Source organism: Polypterus senegalus, chromosome 4 (assembly GCF_016835505.1).
Source record: "Polypterus senegalus isolate Bchr_013 chromosome 4, ASM1683550v1, whole genome shotgun sequence".
Taxonomy (NCBI): domain Eukaryota; kingdom Metazoa; phylum Chordata; class Cladistia; order Polypteriformes; family Polypteridae; genus Polypterus; species Polypterus senegalus.
In genome coordinates, this window is record NC_053157.1 from 103,086,226 (window position 1) to 103,113,847 (window position 27,622).

Here is a 27,622-nt window from a genome sequence, read left to right on the forward strand (position 1 = left end):
GGAATCTCTTCCATGCCCTTGAGACTGTGCTGAGAGACACAGCAAACCTTCTGGCAATGGCACATATTGATGTGCCATTCTGGAGAAATTGGACTACCTGTGCATATTTTTATGGTCAATGATTTTGTCTCAGTCTGTGTTGGTAATTGATGTGGCTGTTCTAACAATGAGAAAACAAAGGCTGGAAGATAAAAATAAAGAGAAAAGTCTGCATTTAACAACTTTTACTTTCTTTCAGATACATAGACACTACCTGGGCAGCCTAGAATATATTAAATTGATATAACCTGTTTTTTTTCACAATTGTGAAATGAAATAAATTCCAGTACTCATCAAAACACTTCTTCAGACATATGTTTACTTCTGAAATATACAGTATAGGGGATATAATTCTATATGTGGGGAACACACATGAAGACAGCAGAATAAATTTTATCATATACCTATACATACACTTTGCTTTTCATGTGTTGCAAGTTGCTAATGTAATGTACTGTTCTTTGATTTGAGGGTTAGTTACATATATTAATGCATAGCTACAAAGGACATACCCGCTAACACCCAGCAGCCTCCCACCACTAATCATATTATTTCTTTTTTTATCACGGTGTTGAATTTGGTCTGTGAACATATCAATCGGTACTTCCTAGGCTACTTTGCCACAATATCTGTAAAAAGTCTTTAGTAATTGCAAAAATCTCCTGGATGTTGAATAGAGAGAACCTTTATAGCAGGTGTAATATGGCTTTAAGAGGCTGGGTGTTTGACTGGTATCAGCTATAGCCCACTGATTTAATTTACATAACATGTAAATGCTGGGTTTGTGAGCTAGTAGTTGGAGACATAGAATGCAACTAATTTTCTAGGTTAAAATTCTTTATCGCAGCTGTACACTATCTACTCTTAAATTAACAATTTAACTTAAGATTCTACAATTGCATTTTACAATTTTCTTAGAATTACAATGTTTTCAGGAAATGGGTCAAGCTAAAATGGCCATTTTATAAACAAGAAAAAAATAAATAGAAATTGTTTAAGGTGCACCTCCAAAATAGACTGAAGAATGAATTTGTCTACTATAAACTAATTAATCACAGAAATCTGGGGTGTAAAAGATGTTTTATTTGTAGAGAAAATTAAATCTGTATGTAGAAAGAAAATATTTTATTTATGTTATAGACCAATATCTGTTAATGTGACTGTACTGTAAATAGCTTATTACTGTAATTAAAGCTTCTTAAACTTTTTAAAAATATACCTGTTGTCATGCATGTGCACCAGGGGATCACCTTCTTGGCCCTGATGAGGAAAGAGGTACCATTCCAGGTATCAAGGGGGTGCTGTCACAAACTGTATCTTCTCTTTTATCCACAGTGCTGAGAACACACCCAAGGAGGTGTAACAAGAATGTAAGTTTAATGTCACTGTGCTCTGTACAAAAATTATTTTATAAATCCATTCACATGTATAGGCCAGGCCAAAGTTAGCACACATGGTCTCTCAGCATTTAGGACTGCTTAGGTAAGCATTTGAAGAGAGAAGGTACAACTACGAAAATGGGCATTGTACTATTTCTGTATGTTAGAGATGAAATCGAATCCTCTCCTTTCCTTGTTTGGAACCTAAGTAAGGGTATACACGTGGAGAAGACAGTATATAAAGACTTGGACAGCAGCCAAACACTTCAACAATAAGGTGGGCTTGTAACATGGGCCATAGTGCATGGGGCAATAATGGAAAAAAAAAAAAACAGATAACTGCTGGTAAATTGTAGCAGCTTCTGCTAATTACATTATGCGGGTTGGACTTTTAAGTCCAAAGCATGATTACAAAATGTGGAAATAAAAGACGAAACTAAACCGGACAAAACAAATTGTAAAAAAAAAACTGGTAGACATGAGACTGGTTGTCCAGAATAAAGTGAAACGGCACCCGAGTGGACAACACAGATTAATCAGCTGCTGTACGAAGTCCAAAACCTGCATGAAAAGTAAATGCCATGTTGGGGAATACTGTTATCAAATAAATTACATCGTTAGCCATTAGGAACAGTACTTTGTAAAAGCTATGAAGATTTGTGCATTATTAAAAGTTGATGCATGCAGGAATGCATTTACCTTGTCTGACGTGTCACGCATCCAGTGGGTCTGGTAGTCAAATACTTAAAGATAAACAAAGCCAACGGCGATAAAATCCAAAAAGGCTCGATCGCGCTCGCTAAAATAAATTGTAGAAATCTTTAATGGCAGAATAGCAGCCTGATGTAATCCAAAATACACAATTCGTCCGTCTGTTAAAAAACAGTTTATGAGCTGTGCAGCTGTTCCTATCACGTTGCCTAAAAGGTTAAAGGTTAAAGGTTTTGGCAACCCCCATACCTATATTGTACTATTAAAGTATTGCTGTGTGCTAAAACACACAGAAATTATTGAAATCTTATAAATATAGCTTAAATTACGAACCTACGATATAAGGTAGCATTTAAAAAGAAACTTTAAATGGTGTGCAAAAAATAGCAATAAAATGTAAAAGAGCTCTAACTTAAATTGGAAAAAGAATAAATACAATTAATTTTAATTTGCAATGAGAAGCATGCCTCTGTTACCTTCCTGTAAGTACTGACCATACTTTTAGAAGGTATTAATTGGATAATTGTGGATTTAAAAATGAGACAGGTTCTCTCATGACAAAGAAAGATAATTATCAATATGATATGTATAATTGAGTTAAAATAAATAAGATGTCTCCACTTTTGTTTAAAGCTTATAAACATGCAAAACATTTTTCCTTTTAAACCCTGATCAGGTGTAAAGTTTTTGCGAGAAGCAGAATGTGCCTAATGTGTGTGAATGGAGGTTGTGTATTTTAGAAACTATAAATGTAAAGAGTATGGAGGCGGGCACAGTGGTTAGCACACTTTCCCGGTGATAGGAAATATGTCATTATCTGTAAGTATGTGTCTATTAACGGTATGTGCTTCTGTGTTTGTCAGCTGACTAATCAATAATGTGAAGCAAAACCCTAAAAGATGGGAGACGTCCCATATAATAATATAATAACATAATAACATAATAGCCAACAGGTTTGGATTTTTTTTCTCCCTAAATAATAAAAACCATCATTTAAAAATTGCATTTTGTGTTTACTTGTGTTATATTTGACTAATGGTTAAATGTGTTTGATGATCAGAAACATTTTGTGTGATAAACATGCAAAAGAATAAGAAATCAGGAAAGGGGCAAATAGTTTTTCACACCACTGTATGTGATCCCAGTAATTTGTCAGAGCATTATACTTTCTGATCTTGGAAAGATCTTACTGGGGTTATCAACTTCTGGGAAGATCAGAAACTATCTTGAATGTTCCCCAATTGTAAGTAGTGCTTAAATTGCGTAGACTTATAACTCTTGCCAGGCTATAAAGCAGCACATCATTGCTGTTTTATCACAACTCTCAGTGTTCCAGACCAAACCGATACAGCGAATTAAGTGCATTTAACTAGCAGCACCATTATAATTGTATTCTTAACTGATACAGAAGCAGTAAGTCAAATATCTCAAGCATGATGCAACATTTAATACTAAAATAACCCACCTTGAACACCAGTTCTCCAATCAAGCCATTCCAGGATCCATCTGACTGTGGACTTCCATACTTATGATCCGGAGCTATGTAGATTTCATATTTGAATCCCAAGTAACTTGACAGACCATCAAGAACATCAATAGAGAATCCCCTATATTTTTTTGGTTTTCCCAACACATTTTCAGATACCATTACGAAAGGTTCCTCCTGAAATTACAATATTAAAAAAATGAAATCAAATTAACAAATAAATGATAGTGTAAATTGTAAAGTAGGTGCTCTTGAATGCATTTAAGAATGTATTAATTTGTTTTTCTTATTGTCATGGTCTGATATTAGGTTCATGAATGAAGAAATGGATGTTCATCAATATGTCCAAAAGAGAAAATGGAAACTAATAATAAAAACAGTTTTGAGAAACAATCATTTTGGCAGATTTTTTTAGATCCATTGGCAGAATCAATCTGAGGAACAACTAATGGCAGAGGGACTGAGCACTATGTAACTGACATGATATGTTGCCAACACTCACAGATTTATTCAGCCACTTCTTTCCTTGCCCCCTACCCCCAAATCAAAAAACAAAGGGAAGAGTAAAATGGTCACTTACTACAAATATAATTGTGTACAACTTCTTAATGGAATGTCATGAAAAAGTACAACTGTGTACAATTCAAACATATGCAAAATCATTGCATATCATTTTGCTGAATTTTCAGATCTGTTAGATTTTAATAAATTAATTCCATGCTGAAGCACAAAGAAGCAGTTAGAGCTAGACAAGACCAGTGACAGCCAAAGCCCATGCGGAGCCCTAAACAGGTTTCATCACTGAAATAAAGGCATTCTGAGGGAACCACAGGAAAACTAGTATGTAGTGTCAAGCTTAGGAGTTTCCTAAACTTGATTAGGCACTACACAGGAATATCAAGTGTTATGTTAGTAGGTAATAGGTATGTGGATAGTAGCAAAAACACTAAAACAGCATATGAGATTATGAGTGACAGGAGAGAGAGGGACAGAGTATGCAATGTCAAAGTTTACAATTATACTTAATAGCCATCAGAGCATAGTACACCATGTTAAGTATCAAAAACAAATAGAGTCTGATCCATAAACTGTTTATTTTGAGACAGAAGAAGTCAGAGAAGGAGAGAGGGAGGATTTAAAAAAAAACATTATTCTGGCACCTAATTATTTTCACAATGTCAAGCATTTTAGCTGTTAACATGAAACAAATGAGAGAGGGAGAGGCAAGTTCATTGTACCACATGAACGTCACTGAGAGAATAAAACTGAATAATAATAAAAAAAAACAGGTGCTAACTTTTACAAATAGACAAAATTTACACTGGGTGTTACAGGCTCAAATCAAATGTATGTTTTTATTATATTATAGTAATAATAATAATACCATCTCACTACTCAAAACATGGAGTGTTCGGTTTTGAACCCGGGACCTTTGGGCTATAAGGCAGCAGTTCTTACCTCTGCACCATCCAATAATAAATATAAACTCCCTGTAGATTGACATTTGAGCTTGGGTTTTTAACTCTTTGACAGCAACATATAAATCAAATGCTTTTTTTTTCTTTGGTTATATTCTTTAATAAAAGTGCACATGTTTATTTGATATTTGGACTAAAGTCTTCACACATCACACACTTCACGTCATTATTAGTATAACATGATCAAAATTTCTTCTTTAGGTATGTAAATCAAATGTTTTTTTTCTTTGGTTATATTCTTGAATAAAAGCACTTTGAGCTACTTTTTGTATGAAAATGTGCTATATAAATAAAAATAAATAAATAAATGTTTTGTTTATTTGATATTTGGACTAAAGTGTTCACACATTATACACTTCATGTCATTATTAGTATAACATGGAAAAAGTTTCTGCTTTAGGTATATGTTCAGCATTTCTTGACTCACATTTCCTTTCATCCTACACTTACCCAGATCTTTGTAGACACGGAACATACATGAAATGCATATATTTCAAATAATGATATATTATATTATTTGCCCTATACAACTTCAGGAATTTCACATGCAGATAAGAATCCTTGGCTTGAGCTGGGAGAACTTTTTGCCTGAGTTTAGCTCTGTCAAGGCTGGGGATGGGACAGCAGGCTGCTTGCTGCTTGTGCTGATCAACACATTTACAAAACAAAAGGCATTGATGGAGAGGTGCAAATGGATTTAAGGTGCACCTTAATTACATTTTTTACTTGTAATCAATATCTAGGAAGGTCCATAAGGCATATTACATAAATGTTTTCTTGATTAGTATATTTCAATTTCACAAAAGAAAACCAGTAACTTATCAAGACCAACATGAGGCTAAATGAGCACTTTTATTTCAATGTGCAGTGCTGGATGAGTTTGTGTGCTCGTCTATTTAGCTAAGTCACAATTACATCTAAATGCCATCACTTATGAAAACTGAAATTCTGTAAGAGATCACCTATACATGATACATCTGCTTATCACCCAAGAGATCAGTGAATGGCATCTTTGAAAGGTGTCTAAAGCTCATTCATAAGTGGCTGGACATTTTGCATCTATTGATTATTTCATCAATCACTACTCTAATCAAATTCCTAGTAAACTTTCTTGTCCCAGCAAACACATGTCCAGACTTACCAAAGGTGAACTTAAAGCACTACAGACACTGATCCATCAAGATGATATTGTCATCAAATCTGCAAACAAGGGGGGTGTGATGCTGTTTGGCAGAAGGACCTTGATATTGCATAAGTTTCAAAACAACTCTCCAAAACAGTTGCCTGTCTTCCTCTCACACAGAATCCAACAAATGATTACCAGCAGGAGGTAAGTTCTACCATTTCTTTTATCTTCAGAAGAAAGGAATTTTCTCCCAATGCTAGTGGCCAATAAATTTTACCTACTCCAAAAAACCCACAAAACTGGCATTTCTGGATATGCTATTATTTCTGCATGAAACTCTACCACTACTTATATTTCAGATTTCCTCAACTGTCTTATGATGTTGTAGGTCTCTCTTCATATGTAAAAGATACTTACCATGCTCACCAGTTGTTTGACGGCTTCAGGTTTCACAGTGCTAACTGCTTTATCTTTACCATGGACAGTACCTCTGAATACATAGTCATTCCTCACAATGGTGGTCTCATCGCCCTCAAATAGACATTCAACAGATGTCCAGTTTAAGATCTTTTGACAGACATCCTTGTGAGTATGGCAGAACTGGTTCTACCTTCAAAGTTTTTTATAAGGTAAGTGGCATTGCAATGGGTACTAGAATGGGACCTAGCTCCTTGATCACAGCAACACAGATGTTTCTGTCCATGTTCTTTCACAGGGCTTTAAAGTCTGTTTTCAATGAAAATCAAAGATAAGCTCATTCTCACATTGAGACCACACATTTCTCCAGGTTTTAATGACTGACAAACATTTTAATCTCTCATCATCTATTATTGAAGCTATTCAACACTTACTCTCACCTTTTCTCCTTTCATCTGCCCTAGCTTTGTTTCTTCCTATATATGTTACTTGCATTTTTCTGTTCAGTTGCACAGCTGATGAAGGTTATATAGCCAAGATATTGTGTCTTTTATCTTCTTTTGCTTTTAGCAAGGAAATAAAGCTTTTTTCTTTGCAGATGCATGCTGATGCAGCCTTACAGTAATAACATTATGTAAATGTTTTTGACTTTAAAATACTGCTAATGGTTTAGAAAGCCTTAAATAATCTCGCTCCATCTTATATATCGGAATGCCTGACACGTTATATTCCAAATCGTAACCTTAGATCTTCAAATGAGTGTCTCCTTATAATTCCAAAAGCTAAACTTAAAAGAAGTGGTGAGGCGGCCTTCTGCTGTTATGCACCTAAAATCTGGAATAGCCTGCCAATAGGAATTCGCCAGGCAAATACAGTAGAGCACTTTAAAAAACTGCTGAAAACACATTACTTTAACATGGCCTTTTTATAACTTCACTTTAACTTAATACTAATACTCTGTATGTTCAATTCATCATAATAACTATTCACAGTGGCTCCAAAATCTGTACTGACCCCTACTGTCTCTTTTGTTTCTTTTTCCGGTTCCTTTGTGGTGGCGGCCTGTGCCACCACCACCTACTTAAAGCATCATGATGCACCAACATTGATGGACTGAAAGTCAGAAGTCTACGTGACCATCATTATCAGGTCCTTCCATGAAAACCCTAAATACAAAGAGGACTGTTTGATTTATGTTAGGTAGATTGCCCAGAGGGGACTGGGTGGTCTCTTGGTCTGGAACCCCTACAGTTTTGTTTTTTTTTTTTATTCCTGTCCACCCTGGCCATCGGACCTTACTTATTCTGTTAATTAATGTTGACTTATGTTTATTTTTTATTGTGTCTTCTATTTTTCTATTCATTTTGTAAAGCACTTTGAGCTACATTTTTTGTGTGAAAATGTGCTATATAAATAAATGTTGATTGATTGATTGATTGAATGGTCTGCTGCAATATATATTCTTTCTGTAAAATACTTGAACAGCTTGATGTGATTTTTTTGTGATTTGTAAAACTGTAACTAGATTTTTTGTTTAACTGAATAAGTTTTGAAGAAAATACTACTTTATACATTTTCTACATAATACCCCTGTAGGTATTTGGGTTTATTAAGATGATAGTAATTATCTTAACCAAAATATATAAACATACCCTTAAACTAATACAAGTGGAATAATCTGCATTATTCCTAATGAACTTAAACTTAGAACTTTATTGTAGGGAACATAATTGCTAGGACTTACTCTTGATGTTTCATCCACTCACATAACAAGGCACATAGAATTAAACAACACAATATATAGTAAAAGACACCATCACATCATTATACCTGTATACAATAAACACATATATACAGTATATTTATTTACAGTATATATATTTATAAAACAATATAGTGAAGTAAAACTGCACTCAAACCTAGTAATGCATTAGAAGTCCAAAATAAACTAAACATAAAATAAACAGTTTATATTGAATGGAGGAGAATAGAAATCAGGAAGAGACAGAGGTGAATCAACGACTGTGTTTAACAATAGTGACTGCAGTAGAAAAGAAAATTGCTTTTATGTCTAGTAGTTTTTCCCTTTAGTGACCAGTAATGTTTCCTCAATGTTAAAAATTGAAGGAGATGGCTGCCTGGCTGAGTGTAGCCTTATATTTCTGTCTCGTTTCTTGACCTGTGATGTAAACAGGACCTCGATGTCCAGCTTCAGTCCAAAAATGTTTTCTGCTGTCTGAATAATATGCTGCAGTTTATGCTTATATTGAGCAGATGCATTGACAAACCAAACTGTTATGGAGAAAGTAAGGATGCTTTCAATGATGGCTCTAAAAAAACTTAACCAGCACAGATTGAGAAGACAGGTTAAACTTTTTAAGCTGAAAGAGAACAAACATCCAACATATTTAAATGATTCTATCCTGTTGACAAGTACTGTACATCATTTAGAACTAGGAGTGTATGAGGCGAGTAGTGTAAAACCCACAACAATTTCTATTGTTTTCAAGGAATTAAAATTAAGATTTTTGAGGTGCAACAATTTGCCAGCCAATCCCCAGTTCTCTGATACAGCACCTTATAAGAAGAGGGAATAGAACACAACCTTGAGGGAACCCTGCTATCAGGGTCAGGGACCCTGGCTAATATTCAAACATCTTCAGTCTCTGACATCTATTACTTAGAAAGTCAGTAATACAGATATGTGGCATAGTCTACGTTAATATTGGGAAGGTGGCTGAAGAGAAGCTATGGTATTATTGTATTAAAATACAGAAATAAACTCACAAATTAAATCGTGGCATAAGTAACTGAAGAGTCTAAATGCTGCAAGATGTAGTAAAGAGTTATGTATTCTCAATTAACCTGTTGGTATGGTAAGCAAACTGGATTTAGATTTGTGACAGGCCTGAGGTGCTGAAGAATCAGTTGTTTAAATGGATTATTACAGAGGTCCGTGTCCCTGGCATATAATCATTTTGACTATATATATATTGTGCTTCTTAGGTACAGGGATGATTATGGACTTTTTGAAACAGGCAGGGACTTTGTATTGAGCCAAAGACTGAGTAAATGTTCTGTAAATACTAGGGCTAACTGATCAGAACAATGTTTCAGTGTGGATGGAGAGATGCTATCTGAACCTGGAGCTTTACAACATATCTATCTCTGGAGAAGCAAAGAGACTTCATGTTGAGAAATGCTGAGATGAGAGATGCAGCTGAACTGAAAGAAAGATGAGTCAGGTGGATTGATGTTCTGGGTGCTGGAGAGGTGTGTATCAAAACTGAAAAAAAAAACTATTTAACTGGTCAAGTAAAGATGGTTTAGCCTGTATGAGTGTGCTTGAATTTGCAAGCAGTGATCACTTAAAGCATTTCAGGCAAACAATCATTTATGGAGAAGCCCTGTTTTACCTTGTCCTTGTATTTGCTATTGGCATCCTTTTTGGCTTTGTCTCATTGATATTTAGTCAATCTGTAAACCTTTTTGTCTTCAATTTTGTAAGATTCCTCTTTAGTTTTTAACATTTTCAGATTTTTATGAAGCCATGGTTTGTCATTATTGTATTTGATAATTCAAATATGATTTGAATACAGGTTTCCTGACGAAAACATACTTAAGAAATACTGTGTCTATGCACTTATCTATACTAATAAAAGGCTGTCAGGGATGCCAGGGGCGACTACCCGGCCGGGACACCCTGAAGGACCGGAAGAGGGTCTACGCCCGCCCTGGATCACGTGGGGGCCGCCACCCTGGTTGCTTTGGGGGCCAACCCTGTAGGGGCCCGTGGTCACCACCAGGGGGCGCCCCAATGCCTTGGGAACCCTGGACCTCAGCATTTCCGCCACACCAGGAAGTGCTGGGGGGAAAAGAAGCAGGGACATCCGGAGAGCTTCCGGGAGAACAGCCGGCACTTCCGTCACACTGGGGCGTGTCAGCGGGAGATTGCCGGGGAGCACCTGGAGCACATCCGGGTGCGGATAAAAGGGGCCGCCTCCCTTCATTCGAGGCTTGAGTCAGGTGGAAGCAGGACAAGGCAAAAGGAGCGAGAGTGGAGGCGGCCTGAAGAAAGGCAAGGTGTTGTTTGGCCAGGACTTTGGGGACTGAAGGGGTTGTGTGCACTGATTCTTGTAAATAGTTTATAAAATAAACGTGTGGTGGTGACTTTCAACATGTCTGCCTATCTGTGTCCGGGCCATTTCCACAAGGCAAAGCCCTCACTGACTGACTGACTCACTCACTCACTCACTGACTCATCACTAATTCTCCAACTTCCAGTGTAGGTAGAAGGCTGAAATTTTGCAGGTCATTCCTTATAGTTTACTTGCAAAAGTTAGGCATTTCATTTCGAAATTCTACACGTAACAGTCATAACTGGAACCTACTTATGCACATATATACCGGACATAGCCTGCAGCTCGGTCGCCATGTGAGGCGGAGTTGCATCTCTCATCGTCACACCTCCCATGTAATTGAGTGCCTGCCCATATAAGGCCATCCGTCAGCGGCAATCCAATAGGAACACTCTACCACTAAATATTCGCTGGTTTAGGGCTGTGCTTATGGAAACGAAGATGAGATGGTCAGGGTGGTGTTTAGCACAAACTCAGCGAAACTGCGAGAGAAACTTTTAAGTGCCGGGTCTTAGCTAACATTAAATAAAGCCGTGGACATCGCACGAGACAGCACAAGCACAGCTCAGAACCTTCGATGCATGTAGTCCGAGCGGCTCATGTGAACTGACTGTGAACGCAGTACGCAGACAAAAAGCAAGACCTCCAAAGAGCGCTGAACAAAAACGCATTACACAATTGAGAAGGCAGCAAAAGAATATGAAGCGAGTGACGCATACAAGCATATTCATAAGTGCAGCTACTGCGGAAACAAAGCACACGGTGGTAAAAGTCAATGTCCAGCTAAAGGAAGACAGTGTAAAAAAAAAAACATGCATGCAGTGTGTGATGTCTCAAATAAAGAGCTAGACGAGCTGTTTATTGATGCAGTAAGAAAGGAATCGATGAATGAAACCTGATATCTTTACAACGGTTGACAAAGACGAAATGTAACTTGAACACAACACATCCTCCAAATATGAACCTGATTGAAAGATAATCAGTTTGAGTTTCATGGTTTCTTTCAATTGCGAAAGTATTTGCAGGACTTGTGTTGAAGTGACATTCGGCATCTGTTAAGCGTTGTAAGCATACAACCGGTTTTATCGATAACTTCACATCCAGCTTTTGAGAGTTTAAACATTCATAAACATCAAAGTGTCCACTACTGAAATCTTCACCTGTGAATCTCAGATGTTTAAGAGGCATTGGCAGTTGTCGAAAGGTGTAAAATATTTGGTCATTTTGGTACACTTAAAAGCGACAACCGAACAATTCAGCGGCAGTCATCAACTCACATGCAGAACCATAGGTGAAGGGCTTAAGCATTTCACTCTTATTGTGCTCCTGTGTAGTATAATTATCTCCTGTACCATCATCAGTCCACACCTCGAACCTGTCCCAGTCATTCAATACATAAGACACAATGTTCCTCCGGATATCAAGAGTGAGCCTGATATGGCCGTGCAATATGTAACAAAAAGAATGGAAAAGGAAGGTGCCATCTCCGGGCATGGAAACCACTCGGTAAGTGACAGTTCTTTGATCGATGGTGATCACCTCGATAGACATGTTAATGGGAGTATGGTTGGAACGATAAAGGAAATGGGTACCTGAACAATGTAAAGTAAGTCTAAAATACCTACACAATAACTATAATCATAATAAACGAACAATAAAACAGTGGAGAAGCCGTGGATTAAATAAAAAGGCTATAGTTATCAGCAGGGAGACGTGAATCCCGTGGCGAAGCAAGGAAGGGGATGTAGAGACCGAAGCGACGGACGGTCTTATATAGGCAGGCAGTCAACCACGTGGGAGGCGTTGGGATGGGGAACCCAACGCCGCCTCACACGGTGACCGAGCTGCAGGCTATGGACGTATATACAGTGGAGTCGTCTGCTAGGGTTGAACAACTGGCTACAGGGTTTCTGCAAGAAGAAGGATGTCGGTTTCATCAACAATTGGAATCTCTTTTTGGAAAGGCAGCGTCTCTTCAAGCGTGATGGCCTGCATCCGAACAGTTTCGTCGCCGGGTCCTCTCCAAAAACATATCAAAGGTAATTCGTTTTTCTTGACTATCTATCTCTGCTCTTAACCCCTTCCGAAATAATACTGCTGTGCCAGGACATGATGAATGTTTAATAGAGTCTTCCGTTAAAGTGCACACCATTAATACTGTAATAAGCAATCTCAATGCACGTAGAAAACCTAGGAAATACGGCATAAACTCCAATAATCTAATTAAAATCACTATTTTAAAGGAACAATGTATTAAAACTATAAAACAGATCACAGATTAAACAAAAAATGACACAGAGCGGCGCTAATAATAATAATTTAGTTCCTATTCCAAATAACAATAACGCACATAGTACTCATCTCTGCACCTCCGAAACATTAAATATGGCACTATTAAATGTTAGAGCTTTAACTAACAAAACGTTTTTTATCAACGATCTTATTAGTGATAAAAAAATAGATCTTATTGCACTAAATGAAACATGGCTGAATTCAGATGCCGCAGCAGTTTTAATCGAATCTGCGCCTCCGGATTACAGTTTTACTCATGCAAACCGCCAGGGAAAAGGGGGCGGATTGGCTAACATTTACTCGAGCGATTAAAATGTAAAGATGTCAGTTTTGGTAAGTTCAAGTCCTTTGAGTATCTCGCCGTTGTTATTCATGGAGATTCTCAAGTTCTAGTACTATCCGTGTATAGACCTCCTAAATATAGCGCGTCGTTTTTGAGGAATTCTCTGACTTAATGTCAATTTTAATTACTAACTATGACACACTCCTAATAGTTGGCGACTTTAATTTTCATATAGATAATCAGTGTGATCTAAAAGTAAAAGAATTTATGAACCTCCTGGATTCTTTTGATTTGAGACAACTCATAAATCAGCCTACACATAAAGCAGGTCATACATTAGACTTAGTGATTACTAAAGGACTGAAAGTTGATATAAAACAGATCATTGATATTGGTCTATCAGACCATTTTCTTCTACTTTTTAATATAGAAATAATGATAAAAACACTCATGAGAAGCATATTGTTAAAAACGCTTCTTTGATTCGCAGCAGCTTTAAAACTTACAAACATTTTAAGCAATCAGTCCGTTTATAGTGCCAGCTATAATAGCGAGGACAATGTAAATAGTAAGGTGGAAAGATTTAATTCTAAAGTGAGAGCTGCTGTTGACATAGTTGCACCTGAAAAGACAGTGAAAAAATCTTCTAGCATTGGTATACCATGGAAGACCCAAAGAGTGTCTGATTTAAAGAGAACATGCCGTAGAGCTGAGCGTCAATGGAGGAAGACTAAACTTACTATCCACCACGAAATATTAAAAGTCAAAATAACAGAATACAATAACACTGTCCGTCTTGAGAGACGCTGCTATTTCTCAAGATTATAAATAACAATGCTAGTAATCCCAGAGTCTTATTTTCAACAATTGATCGCCTACTAAACCCAGGTAGCTCAAAGGAATGCCTCCTAAGTGCTTCCAGTGAAACCTGTGAGGCTGTCGCTGTATTTTCAATCAAAAAATTAATGATATTAGAAATAACATAGTATATCTCCCCAACACTAAGGATCCTCCTAAACCCCAACATCCTGTTATAAACAAATTAAACTCTTTCACTAGGATAGATTTACCTGATTTACAAAAATAATCTCAATTAAAACCCTCCACCTCGTCCTTGACCTGATACCAACAAGGTTTTTCAAAGAAGTATCAGGCGTGCTAATTGATAATGTTCTTGACATAGTAAATTCGTCACTAGATACTGGGGTCTTCCCAGACTGTCTTAAGACTGCTGTAGTTAAACCCCTACTTAAGAAACATAATCTTGACCCCTCAGCTCTTGAAAATTTTAGACCCATCTCTAACCTGCCTTCTTAAGTAAAGTTCTGGAGAAGGCAGTCATTATGCAGTTAAATGACCACCTAAATAAACATGCTATTCTTGATAAATTTCAGTCGGGTTTTAGAACAAATCACAGCACAGAAACTGCACTCGTTAAAGTAGTAAATGACTTGCGGGTAAATGCAGACAGAGGCCATTTATCTGTTCTCATCCTCTTAGATCTGAGTGCTGCATTTGACACCATTGATCACAACATTCTTAGAAATCGCCTTAGTCAATGGGTGGGCCTCTCTGGCAGTGTCTTAAATTGGTTTGAATCCTACCTGACAGGGAGAAAATATTTTGTTAGTTGTGGGAATTACAACTCGAAGACACATGATATCCAATATGGTGTTCCACAAGGCTCTATCCTGGGTCCGCTGTTATTCTCAATCTACATGCTTCCGTTAGGTCAGATTATCTCAGGGCACAACGTGAGCTACCACAGCTATGCTGATGACACACAGCTGTACTTATCAATAGCACCTGATGACCCTGATTCTATTGATTCACTAACACAATGTCTGACTAGTATCTCAGAATGGATGAATAGTAATTTTCTCAAGTTAAATAAAGAAAACTGAAATTTTAGTGATCAGCAATAATGGATACAATGAGGCTATTAGAAATAAACTGGATACATTAGGATTAAAAGTCAAGACGGAGGTAAAAAGCTTAGGGGTGATTGTTGACTGTAATCTGAATTTTAAATCACATATTAATCAGATCATTAGGACAGCATTTTTCACTTAAGAAACATAAGTAAAGTTAGACCTCTTATATCACTGAAAGATGCTGAGAAATTAGTTCACGTTTGTTTTCAGTCGACTAGATTACTGTAATGCACTCCTCTCAGGACTACCCAAAAAGATATAAATCGTTTGCAACTAGTGCAGAATGCAGCTGCTAGAATCCTAACTAGGAAAAGAAAATCAGAACACATCACTCCAGTTTTGATGTCACTACACTGGTTACCTGTGTCATTCAGAATTGACTTTAAAATTCTGCTTATGGTTTATAAAGCCTTAAATAATCTCGCCCCATCTTATATATCGGAATGTCTGACACCTTATATTCCAAATCGTAACCTCAGATCCTCAAATGAGTGTCTCCTTAGAATTCCAAGAACAAAACTTAAAAGAAGTGGTGAGGCGGCCTTCTGCTGTTATGCACCTAAAATCTGGAATAGCCTGCCAATAGGAATTCGCCAGGCTGATACAGTAGAGCACTTTAAAACACTGCTGAAAACACATTACTTTAACATGGCCTTTTTATAACTTCATTTTAATCTTAATTTAACTTAATCCTGATACTCTGTATGTTCAATTCATCATAATAACTATTCATGGTGGCTCTAAAATCGGTACTGACCCTACTCTCTTTTCTGTTTATTTTTCCGGTTTCTTTGTGGTGGCGGCCTGCGACACCTCCACCTACTCAAAGCTTCATGATGCTCCAACAATGATGGATGGATTAAAAGGAAGAAGTCTACGTGACCATCATCATCATCAAGCCCTTCCGTGAGAATCCTAAATCCAAAGAGGACTGTTTCATTTATGTTAGGTAGAATGCCCAGAGGGACTGGGCGGTCTCATGGTCTGGAATCCCTACAGATTTTATTTTTCTCCAGCCGTCTGGAGTTTTTGTTTTTCTGTCCCCTGGCCATTGAACCTTACTCTTATTCGATGTTAATGTTGATTTATTTTGTTTTATAATTGTGTCTTTCATTTTTCTATTCTTTAATATGTAAAGCACTTTGAGCTACTGTTTGTATGAAAATGTGCTATATAAATAAATGTTGTTGTTGTTGTTGTTGTGGAACCTCGAGATACGAGTTTAATTCGTTCCAGCACTGAGCTTGTATAGAGAATTTCTCGTATCTAGAACAAACTTCCCCATTGAAAATAATGGAAATCCAGTTATTCCGTTCTGCACCCCCAAAAATATCAACATAAAAATCAATTTTCCTAACAAATAACACTGATAAATAATATATATAAGTGGAACCTCGGTTTGCAAGTAACTTGGTTTACGAGTGTTTTGCAAGACGAGCTACATTTTTTAATTAATTTTGACTTGATAAAACGAGCGATGTCTTGCAATACAAGTAGTATGGATACACTTTGTCTGCTGAGCGTCATGTGAGCATAACTAAGCTGATGGTTCTTCTCTCTCGTGCGCATCTCTCTCTCCTTATCTCTCTCCAAGCGCTCTCTCTCTCTCTCCTTATCTCTCTTGCACGTTCGCTCGTGTGTGCCTCTCTCTCTCCTTATCTCGCTTGCTCGCACGCGCCTCTCTCTCTCTCTCTTTCTCTCCTCTTGAGGGCAATCGTCTCCTATTCTCCGTCTGCATGTCCGCGATATTTTTGGATACACTTATACAGTGAACTGCTACAGCAAAACAATGAAATCACAAGCGCACAAACGCGTAGATCCTCACGCTACGGGAGAACAAGGAACACTGAGTGAGCTGACGGGCTGGCAGTGTCAGCTTGGGTGAATCCCCGAGTCGAGGCGGATCGGGAAACGTGTCACGCATAACCACAGCCTGGCTCATGGCTCGTTACGCGAGCCAATGCTCGTATTTAGATCTGAATTTTTCCTCTTATCTTGAATTTCTCATTTACAGAGGTGATCATATCTAAAGGTTCCACTGTATTTACGTAAGTAGGATTCAGTTAGCGTTGGGAACCCGCGTACCAAATATCTTGAAGATGGGCCCATAAGTAACAAAGACAGTTGAAAAGTTCAATATGGCAGCCGACAGTGGCATCATATCACCGAAAGAAGTACGTACATTGGTTTCGGTTAGCGCAGGGAAGCCGCCTACCAAATTTTGTGAAAATGGGGCCATGAATAAGAAAGTTCAACATGGCGGATGTTGTCGACTGTTATGACCGTTACATGTAGAATTTCAAAATGAAACCTGCTTAACTGTTGTAAGTAAGCTGTAAGGAATGAGCCTGCCAAATTTCAGCCTTCTAACTACATGGGAAGTAGGAGAATTAGTGACGTTGGAAAGTTCAATATGGCGGCCGACAGTGGCGTCATACCACCGAAATAAGTACGTACATCGGTTTCGGTTAGCGCAGGGAAGCCGCCTACCAAATTTCACGAAGATGGGGCCATAAATAAGAAAGTTCAACATGGCGGACGTTGCCGACCGTTATGATAGTTACATGTAGAAATTTGAAGTGAAACCTTCTTAACTTTTGTAAGTAAGCTGTAAGAAATAAGCCTGCTTTTTACCTACATGGGAAGTTGGAGAATTAGTGATGAGTGAGTCAGTCAATGAGACAGTCAGTGAGTCAGTCAGTCAATGAGGGCTCTGCCTTTTATTAGTATAGATGGATACTTTATTTGCCATCAATAATTGTTTTGGTAAAGCCATACTCAGTGTAATCCTCCTTCCATTTTTAAATTTTTTCATGACTAGCCATGATTAAATGAACGGTAAAAAAGTAAGAGCGAAGCGACGGCGACTTACTGAGGCAGACAGGCGAGAGCACAATAGTACGCGGGCTCTATGTAGTGCGTGTCAAGTCGATCTAAAATGCACACCCAGATTCTAAAAAATATATCTTTTCAAGTTCAATTTGGATACTAGCAAAATACCCGCACTTCGCAGCAGAGAAGTAGTGTGTTAAAGAAGTAATGAAAAAGAAAAGAAAACATTTTAATAATAACGTAACATGATTGACATTGTCATTGTCATGAGTGTTGCTGTCATATATAAATATACAGTACAGGCCAAAAGTTTGGACACACCTTCTCATTCAATGTGTTTTCTTTATTTTCATGACCATTTACATTGGTAGATTCTCACTGAAGGCATCAAAACTATGAATGAACATATGTGGAGTTATGTACTTAACAAAAAAGGTGAAAAACTGAAAACATGTTTTATATTCTAGTTTCTTCAAAATAGCCACCCTTTGCTCTGATTACTGCTTTGCACACTCTTGGCATTCTCTCGATGAGCTTCAACAGGTAGTCACCTGAAATGGTTTTCACTTCACAGGTGTGCCTTATCAGGGTTATTTAGTGGAATTTCTTGCTTTATCAATGGGGTTGGGACTAGCAGTTGTGTTGTGCAGAAGTCAGGTTAGTTGGACGATCATTTATTTTTCAACAGGACAATGACCCCAAACACACCTCTAGGCTGTGTAAGGGCTATTTGACCAAGAAGGAGTGTGATGGAGTGCTGTAAATGGTCATGAAAATAAAGAAAACACATTGAATGAGGAGGTGTGTCCAAACTTTTGGCCTGTACTGTATATATATACATATATATATATATATACACACACACATAAACATATATATACATATACACAAATATATACAGTATATATACATATACGTACATCCACATATATACTCAGCAAAAAAAGAAACGTTCCTTTTTCCAGGACTGTGTATTTCAACAATAATATTTTAAAAATCCAAATAACTTTACAGATCTTCATTGTAAAGGGTTTAAACAATGTTTTCCATGCACGTTCAATTAACCATAATCAATTAATTAACATGCACCTGTGGAATGGTCGTTAAGACCTTTACAGCTTACAGAAAGTAGGCATTTAAGGTCACAGTTCTAAAAACGCAGGACACTAAAGAGACTTGTCTACCGAAAGAAAGATGCCCAGGGTCCCTGCTCATCTGCGTGAACGTGCATTAGGCATGCTGCAGGGAGGCATGAGGACTGCTGATGTGGCTAGGGCAATAAATTGCCATGTCCGCACTGTGAGATGCCTAAGACAGCACTACAGTGAGACAGGAAGGACAGCTGATCATCCTTGCAGTGGAAGAGACCGGATCTCAATCCCATTGAGCACGTCTGGGACCTGTTGGATCGCAGGGTGAGGGCTAGGGCCATTCCCCCCAGAAATGTCCAGGAACTTGCAGGTGCCTTGGTGGAAGAGTGGGGTAACATCTCACAGCAAGAACTGACAAATCTGGTCCAGTCCATGAGGAGGAGATGCACTGCAGTACTTCAAGCAGCTGGTGGCCACACCAGATACTGACTGGTACTTTTGATTTTGAGCCTCCCTTCATTCAAGGACACATTGTGAAACATTTTTAGTTTATGTTTTATGGTGTTAACTCTTTTAGTGTTCATACAAATATTTACACATTAAGTTTACTGAAAGTAAAAACAGTTGAAAGTCAGAGGACGTTTCTTTTTTTGCTGAGTATATATACATATATACAGGTATATGTGCACAAAACCACGCTTTTATCAAGGCTTCTATTGGGTAGTCTTTTGAAATGAAATTTTCCTCCAATCAGTCAAAGCAACGCGCTTTCTTCCGACTGTTACATTTTTGTAGCTGTGATGTGTGCATCAATGTAATCGGTGTAGCAGGAAATTATGCATTGACAGAAGTTCCCCTTTGCTTGGAATGCAAAGTGTGATTAAATGCATTATTTTTTAACGCGTTATGGAGCACATGCATCGAAGCTTCTCAGCTGTGCTTGTGCTAATGTAACTGTGTGCTGTGTCAATGTAACCTTTTGTAAGTAGTGCCTAGAGGATTCAGAGTGTGGAGAAACTCTAGAGACAGCGTGTGTATTAAATTGTGGATTTTTCTGTATTTGGTGGCAGCGTCACAAAGTTGCTTCCGCAAAACTGCGTTAGCTGCGGAGCTCAGCTCAGAGCGAAATAAGGTGAATGGGAGGGGAGATGATGATGTGACTCCCCCACCTGCCTTAACTGTCAATCCCCCCACAAACACAGTCTCTCTGAATTTGCATAAGCACAGCCCTTCACCAGCAATTTTAACTTAGTTACAAAGTGATCAAAACTCTTGTTTATATCCTGCGTCCTCTCATTAAACTTGTATCCCGTATTAACCGTGGGCATGACAAATGCCAGTGGCAGCCTGTCTATGAACTTAATTTAAATTTTAGGTTTACAGCCTGCTTTGTTTCCGAAGTAGCTGCACTCATGAATATGGTTGTATGTGTCACTCGTTCGCTTCTTATTGTTTCACAGCCTTTTCAATTGTATAATGCATGTTTTCTTCAGCGTTTTTTAGAGCTCTTTCTTGTTTTCTACATACTGCGTTCACAGTCAGTTCATGTGATTACGTAGGAGGCATGATGATGTAACACGAAACTCCGACCCCCCCACGGCCATCGAGCTCAACTCCATTACAGTATATGGAGAAAAATAGCTTCCAGTTATGACCATTACGCGTAGAATTTCGAAATGAAACCTGCCCAACTTTTTTAAGTAAGCTATAAGGAATGAGCATGCCAAATTTCAGCCTTCCACCTACACGGGAAGTTGGAGAATTAGTGATGAGTGAGTGAGTGAGTCAGTGAGGGCTTTGCCTTTTATTAGTATAGATAAGTGGGTTCTAATTAGTCGACAGAAATATCTTTGGTAGGAATGTAAGTTGAATTTTGTCTTTACATTTCTATGGTGAAGAAAAATGTATGCAATGATGACTAAATTTAACTTACATTCCTACCAAAGATATTTCTGTCGACTAAATAAAAATTACTTATATTTAAAATTTAAATAGCACTTGAACAGATACGATATTCATAATACCCACCCAGCACTAAGTGCACGTAAGAGTGGAAGTAACAAGCAGTGTATTGCACTGATACGAAATAGCCTGCCCATTTAATTATTTAGGAATGGATAGATAAATTAAGATTTTGTACAAATAATGTTTTTCATTTTTCTTCCTCGATCGCTTCTGGCACCCCCAGCGACAGCTGCTCGCACCCCAAAGGGTATATATATATATATACACAGTGCATCCGGAAAGTATTCACAGCGCATCACTGTTTCACATTTTGTTATGTTACAGCCTTATTCCAAAATGGATTAAATTCATTTTTTTCCTCAGAATTCTACACACAACACCCCATAATGACAACATGAAAAGTTTACTTGAGATTTTTGCAAATTTATTAAACATAAAAAAACTGAGAAAGCACATGTACATAAGTATTCACAGCCTTTGCCATGAAGCTCAAAATTGACCTCAGGTGCATCCTGCTTCCCCTGATCATCCTTCAGATGTTTCTGCAGCTTAATTAGGGTCCACCTGTGGTAAATTCAGTTGACTGGACATGATTTAGAAAGGCACACACCTGTCTATATAAGGTCCCACAGTTGACAGTTCATATCAGAGCACAAACCAAGCATGAAGTCAAAGGAATTGTCTGTAGACCTCCGAGACAGGATTGTCTCGAGGCACAAATCTGGGGAAGGTTACAGAAAAATTTCATCTGCTTTTGAAGGTCCCAATGAGCACAGTGGCCTCCATCATCCGTAAGTGGAAGAAATTTGAAACCACCAGGACTCTTCCTGGAGCTGGCCGGCCATCTAAACTGAGCGATCGGGGGAGAAGGGCCTGAGTCAGGGAGGTGACCAAGAACCTGATGGTCACTCTGTCAGAGCTCCAGAGGTCCTCTGTGGAGAGAGGAGTACCTTCCACAAGAACAACCATCTCTACAGCAATCCACCTATCAGGCCTGTATGGTAGAGTGGCCAGACGGAAGCCACTCCTTAGTAAAAGGCATATTGCAGCCCGCCTGGAGTTTGCCAAAAGGCACCTGAAGGACTCTTAGACCATGAGAAACAAAATTCTCTGGTCTGATGAGACAAAGATTGAACTCTTTGGTGTGAATGCTAGGCATCACATTTGGAGGAAACCAGGCACTGCTCATCACCAGACCAATACTATCCCTACAGTGAAGCATGGTGGTGGCAGCATCATGCTGTGGGGATGTTTTTCAGTGGGAGACTAGTCAGGATAAAGGGAAAGATGACTGCAGCAATGTATAGAGACATCCTGTAATTGCTGCCAAAGGTGCATCGACAAAGTATTGAGCAAAGGCTGTGAATACTTATGTACATGTGATTTCTCAGTTTTTTTATTTTTAATAAATTTGCAAAAACCTGAAGTAAACTTTTTTCACATTGTCATTATGGGGTGTTGTGTAGAATTCTGAGGAAAAAAATGAATTTAATCCATTTTGGAATAAGGCTGTAACATAACAAAATGTGGAAAAAGTGATGCGCTGTGAATACTTTCTGGATGCACTGTATCTATACTAATAAAAGGCAAAGCCCTCACTGACTCACTCACTCACTCACTCATCACTAATTCTCCAACTTCCCGTGTAGGTAGAAGGCTGAAATTTGGCAGGCTCATTCTTTACAGCTTACTTACAACAGTTGGGCAGGTTTCATTTCGAAATTCTACGCGTAATGGTAATAACTGGAACCTATTTTTCTCCATATACTGTAATGGACTTTAGCTCGATGACCATGGGGGGCGGAGATGCGTGTCACATCATCACGCCTTCCACGTAATCACGTGAACTGACTGTGAACGCAGTACGTAGAAAAGAAGGAAGAGCTCCCAAAGAGCACTGAACAAAAACGCATACAAACTTATTCATAAGTGCAGCTACTGCGGAAACAAAGCACGGTGTAAACCGTAAGTTTAAATTAAGTTTATGGACACGCTCCCGCTGCCGTTTGTCATGCATTCGTCAAATACTTTATTCGCGAGATACAAGTTTAATGAGAAGACACGAGGTATAAACAAGCCTTTGGATCACTAAACGGAGTTAGAATTGCTGTAGCGAGAAAGTTTTAAGTGCCGGGTCTTAGCTAACATTAAATAAAGCCGTGGACATCGCAACATCACACAAGAGAGCAGCTCACGTGAACTGACTGAACGCAGTACGAGTGATCACTTCCATGCATCAAACCTGTTTAAAAAACGCATAACAGAATTGACAAGGTAGGAAAAGAATATGCTCTGACCTGAGCTCCACAGCTAACGCGGTCTTGCGGTCATGCTGCCACCAAATACTCACAGAAAAATCCACAAGTTAATACAAACGCTGTCTCTAGAGTTTCTCCACACTCAATGTATTCCTCGCATCCCCGTTATACCCTCTGATCTCCCATTTCAATTCAGATACCTCCAATATCCAGTAAGGCTCTCCTGCGAGATGACAAGTAATAAGTCTCAGGGACAGACAATACAAAAGGTTGCCATTGATTTCAGGCAAGATTGCTTTTCTCCTGGACAACTATACGTTGCATTCTCAAGAGTGAGCTCGCACAGCTTCATCATACTACAACCGGAGTGCTGAACTGACAACGTGGTATACAAAGAGATCCTTAACAGATAGTTATTGGTATATTTTCCCTCAGTTTAAAAAGGTTTTCTTTTCTTCTTAATAAAAATTTAAAAGCAGTACTTCATCGCTGCAAAGTGCAGGAATTTTGCTATATACAGTATATATATATACATGTATGTGTGTATATATATGTAGATATGTATATATATGTGGATATGTATACAGTATATATATGTGTGTATATATGTAGATCTGTATATATATGTGTCTGTGTGTGTGTATATATATATTGTCGCAGGCGGCTGGGGGTGGAGCCCAGCCGGGACACCCTGAAGTACAGGAGGAGGGCTTGTACCTCCTCCAGACTGCGAGGGGGCGACCGCCCTGGTTGTATTGGGGGCCACGGGTAGAGGGCTTGGAAGCCCAACCCTGTAGGGGCCCATGTTTCCTTTTCTTTTTCATTGCTCCTTTAACACACTACTTCTCACTGGCTGGTATTTTGCTAGTATATATATATATATATATATATAGATGTATGTGTATGTGTGTATATGTATGTGTATATATATGTAGATGTGTATATGTATATATACAGTATATATATATATATATATATATATATATATATATATATATATATATATATATATATAGATAGATAGATAGATATATATTGTGAACTTTGACCCGGACACAGACAGACGGACATCGTTGGCTCCACCACACACTGTTTATTATATTGTATATATATTGTATTATATACAATAATTATTTACAAATGTAACGTGCACACAAACCCCAGTGCCTTCTGCACCGATTCCCCAAAGTCAAGGGCTCACAGTTCCTGTGCCTTTCTTTCCTGGCCACCTCCAGTCCTCTCTCCAGCTCTGTCCACTTTCACCCGACATCCACTGCTGACTGGAGGGAGGCGGCCCCTTTTATAGGAACCCGGATGGGCTCCAGCTGCTTCCCGGCAATCAGTCCTAGCCACACCCCAGTGTGGCGGAAGTGCCGGCTGCGCACCTGGAAGCCATCCGGGTGTCCCCTGTCATCTTCCCCCCAGCACTTCCTGGTGTGGCGGAAGTGCTGGGCTCCAGGGTTCCTCAGGCACCTGGGCGCCGCCTGGCGGTGGCCATGGGCCCCTACAGGGCTGGGCTTCCAAGCCCTGTACCCGATGCCCCCAACCTAACCAGGATGGGCGCCCCCTCGCGGTCTGGAGGAGGCACAAGCCCGCCTATGGTCCTCCTGGGCGTCCCAGCCGGGACCACTATATATATATATATATATATATATATATATATATATATATATATATATATATATATATATATATATATATATACTGTATATATAGATATGTATATATGTATGTAGTTAAACCCCTTCTTAAGAAACATAATCTTGACTCGTCGGCTCTTGAAAATCTTAGACCCATCTCTAACCTGCCTTTCTTAAGTAAATTTCTGGAGAAGGCAGCCATTATGCAGTTAAATGACCATCTCAATAAACATGCTATTCTTGATAAATTTCAGTCGGGTTTTAGTACAAATCACAGCACAGAAACTGCACTCGTTAAAGTAGTAAATGATTTGTGAGTGAACGCAGACAGAGGCCATTTATCTGTTCTCATCCTCTTAGATTTGAGTGCTGCATTTGACACCATTGATCATAATATTCTTAGAAATCGCCTTAGTCAATGGGTGGGCCTCTCTGGCGCAGTCTTAAATTGGTTTGAATCCTACCTGACAGGGAGAAAATATTTTGTTAGTTGTGGTAATTACAACTCGAAGACACATGATATCCGATATGGTGTTCCACAAGGCTCTATTCTGAGTCCGCTGCTCTTCTCAATCTACATGCTTCTGTTAGGTCCGATTATCTCAGGGCACAACGTGAGCTACCACAGCTATGCTGATGACACACAGCTGTACTTATCAATAGCACCTGATGACCCCAATTCTCTTGATTCACTAACACAATGTCTGACTGGTATCTCAGAATGGATGAATAGTAACTTTCTCAACTTAAATAAAGAGAAAACTGAAATCTTAGTGATTAGCAATAATGGATACAATGAGGCTATTAGAAATAAACTGGATATATTAGGATTAAAATTCAAGACGGAGGTAAAAAGTTTAGGGGTAATTGTTGACTGTAATCTGAATTTTAAATCGCATATTAATCAGATCACTAGGACAGTATTTTTCACTTAAGAAACATAGTTAAAGTTAGACCTCTTATATCACTTAAAGATGCTCAGAAATTAGTTCACGCATTTGTTTTCAGTTGACTAGATTACTGTAATGCACTCTTCTCAGGACTACCCAAAAAATACATAAATCGTTTGCAACTAGTGCATAATGCAGCTGCTAGAACCCTAACTAGGAAAAGAAAATCTGATCACATTATTCCAGTTTTGATGTCACTACACTGGTTACCTGTGTCATTCAGGATTTACTTTAAAATTCTGCTTATGGTTTATAAAGCCTTAAATAATCTCGCCCCATCTTATACTGTATATCGGAATGTCTGACAGCTTATATTCCAAATCGTAACCTCAGATCCTCAAATGAGTGTCTCCTTAGAATTCCAATAACAAAACTTAAAAGAAGTGGTGAGGCGGCCTTCTGCTGCTATGCACCTAAAATCTGGAATAGCCTGCCAATAGGAATTCGCCAGGCTGATACAGTGGAGCACTTTAAAACACTGCTGAAAACACATTACTTTAACACGGCCTTTTTATAACTTCAATCTAACTTAATTTAACTTAATCCTGATACTCTGTATGTTCAATTTCCTCATAATAATTACTCATGGTGGCTCTAAAATCCGTACTGACCCCTACTCTCTTTTTTCTGCGCCACCTCCACCTACTCAAAGCTTCATGATGCTCCAACAATGATGGATGGATTAAAAGGCAGAAGTCTACATGACCATCATCATCAAGCCCTTCCGTAAGAACCCTAAATCCAAAGAGGACTGTTTCATTTATGTTAGGTAGAATGCCCAGAGGGGACTGGGCGGTCTCATGGTCTGGAATCCTACAGATTTTATTTTTTCTCCAACCGTCTGGAGTTTTTTTTGTTTTTTCTGTCCCCCCTGGCCATTGGACCTTACTCTTATTCGATGTTAATTAATGTTGATTTATTTTGTTTTCTTATTGTGTCTTTTATTTTTCTATTCTTTATTATGTAAAGCACTTTGAGCTACTGTTTGTATGAAAATGTGCTATATAAATAAATGTTGTTGTTGTATATGTATATATGTTTATATGTGTGTGTCTGTGTGTGTATGTATGTGTGTGTGTGTGTGCGTGTATATATATATATATATATATATATATGACAGCAACACTCATAACAGTGACAAAACAATTACATTGACAATCATGTTATGTTATTTTTAAAATGTTTCCTTTTCTTTTTCATAACTTCTTTTTTGCTAGTGTATATATACAGTATATGTATATATCTGTGTGTGTGTGTGTATATATATATATGTGTGTATGTATGTATGTATATTTATGTGTATGTACTGTATGTATGTGTATATGTATGTGTATATATATGTTGATATGTGTATATATATGTATATATATGCATATGTGTATATGTAGATATGTATATATGTGTATATATATGTTTATATGTGTTTGTGTATATATATATATATATAAATATATATGACAGCAACACTCATAACAGTGACAAAACAATTACATTGACAATCATGTTACGCTTTTTCTAAAATGTTTCCTTTTCTTTTTCATAATTTCTTTAACACACTACTTCTCCGCAAAGCGAATATTTTGCTATATATATATATATATA

General features: G+C 38.1%; 1 protein-coding gene across 2 annotated transcripts in view; it reads right to left on the bottom strand.

The window, feature by feature from the left end:
• grid2 (glutamate receptor, ionotropic, delta 2) overlaps window positions 1-27,622 on the bottom strand; it is a 2,157,968-nt gene that overhangs the window by 225,800 nt on the left and 1,904,546 nt on the right. The window contains exon 10 of one of the 2 annotated variants that reach the window (XM_039751125.1): window positions 3,595-3,792. The exons of the other annotated variant lie outside the window; for it this stretch is intronic. Coding sequence (XP_039607059.1) covers window positions 3,595-3,792 — 198 coding nt within the window. The remainder of the gene's footprint in view (window positions 1-3,594; window positions 3,793-27,622) is intronic. 2 annotated transcript variants of the gene reach the window in all.